The sequence below is a fragment of the Cydia splendana genome, chromosome Z (assembly GCF_910591565.1).
Source record: "Cydia splendana chromosome Z, ilCydSple1.2, whole genome shotgun sequence".
NCBI lineage: Eukaryota > Metazoa > Arthropoda > Insecta > Lepidoptera > Tortricidae > Cydia > Cydia splendana.
The window spans coordinates 10,813,914-10,821,601 of record NC_085987.1 but is presented as its reverse complement, the minus strand read 5'-3'; the positions used below and the strand labels follow the sequence as shown (position 1 = coordinate 10,821,601).

General features: G+C 36.6%; 1 protein-coding gene across 1 annotated transcript in view; it reads left to right on the top strand.

Moving 5' to 3' along the window:
- The first annotated feature begins 908 nt into the window (after nucleotides 1-908).
- LOC134804236 (protein sickie) overlaps nucleotides 909-7,688 on the top strand; it is a 265,539-nt gene continuing 258,759 nt past the window's right edge. Inside the window, exon 1 of the mRNA XM_063777209.1 lies at nucleotides 909-2,308. Coding sequence (XP_063633279.1) covers nucleotides 959-2,308 — 1,350 coding nt within the window. The 5' untranslated portion in view covers nucleotides 909-958. The remainder of the gene's footprint in view (nucleotides 2,309-7,688) is intronic.

Sequence of the window (7,688 nt, the reverse complement as noted above, 5' to 3'; positions counted from 1 at the left end):
CGTCGGTTGACATAAAAACTGCCTTCCGCCCCGGTCTGCGTCTGAGTGAAATAGGTACCTACGTGAACGTCGAGCAAAGACACGTTACGTGCGCTCGTGTTGAATTTCACATGAAAGTATTCGCCGACAACAGTTTTATGCGATTGAAAATGCGGAATTTATTATCGATAGCCAATATTGGAGCTGCGTGGCAAAGTTGATTGATACCAACGTTGGATTTTAGTTTTGTAAATATTTGTGAATATGGTATTAGGTACAATTGATTGAAAATAGATGCCTTTGAATATACCTATTGTAAAGTATATCATGAAAATGACACAAGAGAACTAAACGTACCTACTTTACCTACTAATTGTTCACTTTTGTTGTGATTCGACTTCCTGAAAATAACAAAATAATATAAGTAAACTAGAATTTTCGAATACTTAGTAGTAAATATTTGTTACAGGTTGATTAGAATCGATCATGATTTCTTAATCCATAATATGTTGTCATGTGTTATCTATGTCGATCGCTAACATTAAGGGTAACTTTAAATGTGAAAATGTGCCATTAAAGTAGTTAACGTTCGTTTATCGCGCGGCATGATCCAGCGCGAGTAAATAACGGTTCCATTAGTGGAAGTAACTAAATGTATCGTCGGTCCCAGCGGCGGCCGAGTGGCGAGTTTGTAATTAGATAACAATCGAGCTCGGCTACAATACATGCTCGCGTTTGATTCCGCCGGTAGCTAACTTCGTTGGGTCTGCTATGTCCTATAAAAACGTCACATGATACTGCAAACATTTTTAATAATATCTGCAAGCCGTAGATGTTTACGTTATAAGTACGATGTTCCATAACCTTCAACATATAGACATACATTTTAAGTGTAGTTAATAATATAATAATACATAGTTACATATCAGTTGACTATGATTTGTGTAGTGTGAATTCATTATAATGTGATTTGACAATAATGACTAGCCCTAGGCGACCTAAAAAGAGTGGTGCCCAGTGTTCAATTTCGAGCTTAGATTGGGATTCGTCTTCAACCGACACAGGTACCGTCAAAAGGAGGTCGTCGTGCCCGGAAAGTTCGCGAAGGGGTCCTGTGCGCACTCGTGACCCCATCCTTGAGGTGGAGACTCCTTCGGACTCCGGAAGTGGCTCGGCCCGCAGCATCGCCGGCAGCGACGCCTCTGACCAGCTCCTACACGTCGAAGAAAGAATATCGTGCATCATCAATGAAAACAGATCATCCAAGAGCAATTCCGAATCCTCTGACATAGATATAGTTATCGACAGTATTCTCTCTAATCCAAGTGAAAATGACTTATTTACCATTACTCAAAATGAACCGTTCATGTGTGATCGAAGCAAAACTTTTATTAAGGTACAAGAATCCTTGCCTACTAAAGAAGCAGGCGCGGCGACTACTGTTGAATCAGTTCATGTTGATAAGAAAAATCGAGAGAAAAGGCTCAGAACTCCAGCACCAATTAGAAAACTTAAGTCATTAGACGTTGTCAAAAATACCTCAAAACCGCCTAAGGAGGCTTTCAAAACTGATCAAAAATGTAGTGTTTTACCTATCTATAAAAGTACTCTACAAAATCCTGAACTCGATTTAAGTTCTAACAATGCAAAAAAGAAAGTAGTTTCTAAATTAAAATTGCCTTTTTCGCCGGCGAGAGCTATGGAGAAGCCAAAAATAAACTTCTTCCAAAATAAAGGAAATCTACAGGACAAATCGTCTCCGCTGTTGTCATCCCCTGTACGAAGAACCATATCCAATGAATACGTTCGTTTAAAGTTTACAAACGACACAGTGGTGAGGCGAACTATAGACGGGAAATCAGTTCCGAAAATCACGCCTAAAATACAATCTATAATACCCGAAAGCCCAGTCGATAGCGATGATCCTTTTCTAAATCTGAGTCCAAATAAGAAATATACTGTGACTGTGAACAATAGAGTGAGATGCGATAAAGATAACTACGTAATATTCGATCCAACCACTGGATTCAAACCAGAAGAGCATTCCAAGTCACGTATTCCTGTAAAGTCTCCTACCGTTGAGAAGTCCCGAATACCGCTCAGGTCACCATCGGGTGAAGGGCGGGTAGTTGCTCGCAAATCAGTGAACATTAGTGATAGCGATAGTGGCATCCTGTCTCCCAATTCGCCAGTGGAGACCAGTGAGGAAACACCGGCACACTACGCGAACGCTGCAGCTTTCAGCGAGACAGCCAAGCGATGCGCAGCGGATCTTGACATCAAGATATTGGACCCCGGACTCGCCAAGAAAGCTGTCGAACAAATTAAGGTGAGTAATGTATTTTAGTTGGGTAAACAAATTAAAACTGCCAACTCTAAAGGCGAGTCGAGAAATATCATTGCTTCTCTTTTTGCCGATAATTTAGCTGCCGTTCGCGAGCGTAATTTTTCATGTCACCATGCTACTTAGAGAATATAACCAACGGAGTGGTCATTAACAGGCGTTCCCCTCTGTGAAAATAGGTGGCCAATGGTCAACGACATGTCAACCACATGTATGGACTGACGTTTATCTGACATGGCTATGTTTACGTTACCAAAGACATATGTAACTTCGTATAAGATGAATAAAGTCTAAGGAAAAAACGTGCCTCGGAAATCAAGAAAAAGTCATTCTCGGATAGATGGCGCACACACCATTGGCCTATGCTCGGCTAGATGGCCGTTTCATATTTTTTTGTGACTACAAAATTTACTATGACAGGACCCCTCTATACTATCTATTCTCTTTGACGTTACGTATACATTTGATGTGCCCCTCCCCCGCAAAAAACGGCAGACTATTTTGTACCGAAAATTATAGACATGGCGTCTTCGTTGGTTATATCCTCTAAGCCATGCTACGACGCCCGCTCTGTTACCCGTTGAGTATAATATAATTATATATTATATACCTCTTTTTGCGACATTTGCACTTCATAACAACTAAATTTCCACTGCATATCCAAGTACAGTCCGATTTATTTTATTGAATTTTGTGTTAAAAACAGGTAGGTAGACAATAGGTACTACGTCCTACGGTCTGCCTTAAGCTAACTCGGCACCGACTTTGACCAGTTTGAACTCCGTGTCAGAGGGGGAGGGGGGTCGTTATCAGGTAACTAGATGATGCCCGATTCATTCCCCATACCAGTTTTTTAGGGTTCCGTAGCAAAATATAATGCAATCCTTACAATAATAAACTTTTAGTAGTAACGAAACGCAAACAAACCCTGATATTTTCATATTTTTGTATTAAACATGGTTTGTCCGTCATAGTGTCCGAAAGCCCATTTAATGCAGATTATAAAAACATTAACAGTAAATATAAATTTCACTACTTTCAATGTAAAATAAAATATTGAAAGTACTGCGACGTTCGCCAGCGCAGCGTAGGGGACGGCAAAATGACCATAGAAGATCCATAGCTTTTATAATACCGGCAGCGTACATGTGATACCCCTGGAATTACAAGCATCCGTACGCTACGCTGCCCATCAAACGAGAGTATGCTTGTTTTCCTTCGAGTTTTCAAAGAAAATGGCTTAGAAAAATACAGCACTTTATAATTATTTAAGTAACCGTACGTACCTACGTAATCAATTGCAGCTGAAATGACGAATTAGAATATTCAGTTAGTTATGTTAATAATTTAATATTGACTTTATATGTAAGTAGGTACCCACCTCCAGTCAATATCTACGCAACGTGAGAATGATATAAACATGTAACTTCCTTTTACATTCGTTTTTTTATTTGCACTCTTAGTACAGTCAAGTGAAAAATATGAGTGCATAGTCATATACAACTTACTCAAAAATATGTCCCATAGCTCTTATGTCAGTAATTAAGAACTATGGGACATATCTTTGAGTAAGTTGTATACGCCCATATTTTTACACTTGACTGTACAGAACTTTATTTACACATAATTATTAATCAAATAAGTAATCAAATAATTTTTAGTATACTACTACACTACAAAGCAAGAAAATATTTAGATTAGACAGCGCCACCTGTTGTTGAGCGGAGCAACTGAAACCACTATTCCGGGGTGAAACGGTGCAGTTACTCAGACGTTCAGCTATTCATCGTTAGATGGCGTACTTTTAGTATTGGTACTCATTGTCGTGTTGATGAAAATAATGGTAAACATTATACCGATATCCTCAGCTATAAGCACATTATTCAGAAGCAATCGTGCATATATTTTCGAATAGGCTCGTTAAGTAAAAATAATTGCGCAGAGTGTTATACAAATGTAGTTTAAAGTTCACATTAAAACCTATAGGTGAATCGCTAGGTGCGTGTGTAATTAAAGCTCTGTAAAGCTCTATGAAAATGAAAAAATGAAAAATAAAAAAATGTTTATTGTGTTAAACAGTACAATTTGAATACCTACAATTAGACTTGAGTCCTCCATAGTGTAGTAAATAAAGGTAGTGGACCCCGCAGTAATTCCTCAGCCAGAAAAAACTTTACAGTATGATAAAGTATCAATAAATAAAAAGTGTTGTATAAATTTCCAAAGAATAATAATAATAGGATTTAAGTAATTACCTAAAGTCTTAAATCGTTACTATCTTTTTACGAAAAAATGCTCCGTATAAACTTTATTCTCCGGACATATTCATGTAACGTATTGCAACAATATATGAAATATCAAAAAAAAAAATATATCCCCGCAGAAATACCAATATTTACAAAATATAATTTTTTGGCGTGTTTTGGACCGGAAAATTGCTGAGTCTAATTTTTTCACTGGAATGCCATTTTATTGCCGATTTATACCTACAAATTGAAAATCTAAAAAAGTTACTATGTAACTATGCTTTTTTCAGAAATTGCCTTTTTACTCGCTGTGGAAAATTTCTCTATCCATTTTATTTATTGAATTAAGTTCACAGTTTTCTTTCCATTCCATTTCGTACTATAAAAACATCCAAAAAAATAACGAGCGTATTAAAAACTAAACATATCGGGAGAAGTGTATAGGGAGCGGGGTGTACAAGGGATGATATTTCTTTTGGATATTTTGGATTTAAGTGTATACGTGACTACTTAGTATATAATTAAAAAGAAATCAGGCTGAGAAATTTTCCACTCTCAGTTTTTAATAGTTCTAAAATACATAAACTTGGGTATGCATTTTTTTTTTATTTTCTTACCCACTATGCCAAATTATATTCTAAGATCATATAAGAAGGAAAAAATGGCAGAGCAATTTTCCGATGAAAATGAGCGTCAAAAAAGGAATTATCATAAAAAAAATATTGTCATGTTTGACAAAAGTTTTAGATTTTTTTCTAGTATCACATACTATACCAAATAACTTCTTTAGTAAAATAATTTTGGACGGAGGAATTACTCGGTTCAATATATAAACAGATTTGTAATTTTACGAATAAATACCTAACTTAGGAGTGTTTTTTTTTTATATTTATGTGTTAGTTTCGGCTCATACTATACAATAACCAAGCAAAATTTCATGGCCTGAGAAATTAATGCATGGGTCTCCATACAACAACTTGCTTCATTTACTACACTACCTTGTAAGTAAGATACTACTACAATACCTGTATCAGAAGAACCCGCTCTTTATTAATAGGTATATAAAAATAGGTAATTTTAATTCAGCTTAGTTATGCTATATTTGTATTACCTAATTGTGTGTATGTGTGTGTGTGTGTTAGGGTGATTCACTTTTGTATGGAGAAAAAAAAGTTGTAATATTTTTCCTGACTTTGCTCACCAATGGAGTCTCCCCACACTAAAAACTATCTATTTCAATTTTCAAAAGAATCGAATAACGTTTAGAGGTTGCACAAATTGAAAAGGTAGAGTGAGAACCCCATACATTGCGTGAAAATGAACTATGTTCTAAAATGACAAAATATAATGAACTGATACTAAAATCGAATGAGAAAACTGAATTTTGCGTCTAAAACACGATAAAGGCACTTTTCCTTTGGAAACAGGTGGAAAAACTGAAAAATCTTAATTAGAACATTTATCGAGTAACCAAAATCCAAGTTTACTACTAATTTTAGAATTTATTTATATGTAGAAGGTTCAGTATCACACTACTCTCCGCTTTGATGGTAGCCGCTTAAACCATTTTCTACCCTCCGATGTAGAGTCGTTGGTTATTTGAAAAATCTTTGTTGATGTTGTGCAACCTCTAAATGTTGACCGATTTTAATTTTTTTTAATGTATAATATTTTTTTATCAGTTAGAACAAGAATTCGAGCAAAGTCAGATGAAAATCAAAAATTCGGAAAAATGAAACACCCTAGTGTGTGTGTGTGTGTGTGTGTGTGTGTGTGTGTGTGTGTGTGTGTGTGTGTGTGTGTGCGCGCGTGAGTATGCGTGTGTGTGTGTGTGTGTGCGCGTGTGTGCGTGCGTGTGTGTGTGTGTGTGTGTGTGTGTGTGTGTGCATATTATAGGTACCTACTACAATCTATAATACCTAGTATTTTATAATACCTATGTAGTTAATATTTTAAGGTACTTTTTTATAATTTTAATGTAGACTATTATGAAGTTAGGTATCACGAACCCCTTGGGTTGCTTGTCAGACTCGCACTTGGCCGGTGTTTTTGGAATAATATGAATAATTACAACAAACAGTTTGTTTTCGTAATAATTAGATAGGTAGGTAGACCTTAGTATATTTTAATTTTACCCTTTTTCAACTAGAGATACATTTCAGGTTAACAACTACTTATTATAGAGGATTATCTCTTTTTGTAAGCTGTTAGAGAATGGTAGATACTTTTGACTGAATCCGTTACTTTTGATGCTCACTATTCAGTAGTCCTTGAACTCAAAATAAATACAAAGCGTGCAACTATCCCCAACCAATGAATACGAGTACCTAGAGGCGTCAGGATGCGTTCGTGCTCTTATTTGTAATTTAATGTGCAATCGCTAGTCGGTCCAAGTCGGTGGCCTGATTACAAGTGCGACGTGGACGGAATGTCATTGCAGGACCTAGCCGACGGGACGTCCTACCAAGAGCTGACGGCTTAGCAAGTAATTTCATTCTATTTTCAGTGAAAACTCAGTTGCCCTATCAGAAATATGAGATTCTCAGATGATGTTATGCCGAATCAGAAATTTGCAGAAATATTCATGTTGTATAATATAATTAAGTATGTAATATTTACTTAATGATGCTTTATTGCCCATTCTACGTGAAGGAAAACATCGTGATGAAACCGGACTAATCCCGATAAGGCCTAGTTTACTCTCTGGGTTGGAAGGTCAGATGGCAGTCGCTTTCGTAAAAACTAGTGCCTACGCCAATTCTTGGGATTAGTTGTCAAGCGGACCCAGGCTCCCATGAACCGTGGCAAAAATGCCAGGATAACGCAAGGAAAAAAAAATTGCCCAATTTACGTGAAAATTCGTGTCGGAAATCTTCCTAAACCGATTGGAAAACGAAATGAATTTCCGCTGACCAAATTCGGTATTATTTTTCAAAGATAGGTACTATTAAAAAAATATTAAAGCTATAATCCCAGTTGATACTACCTAAATAACATGATTCAAATATGATTCTGATGTTAGTGTACGTTCGAATTGACCTGTAAATAACGCAGACATTCCTCGATGGCCCCCTAGACGCGGAAGCAGACGGACATTTATCAGTAAATTTGCAAGAATT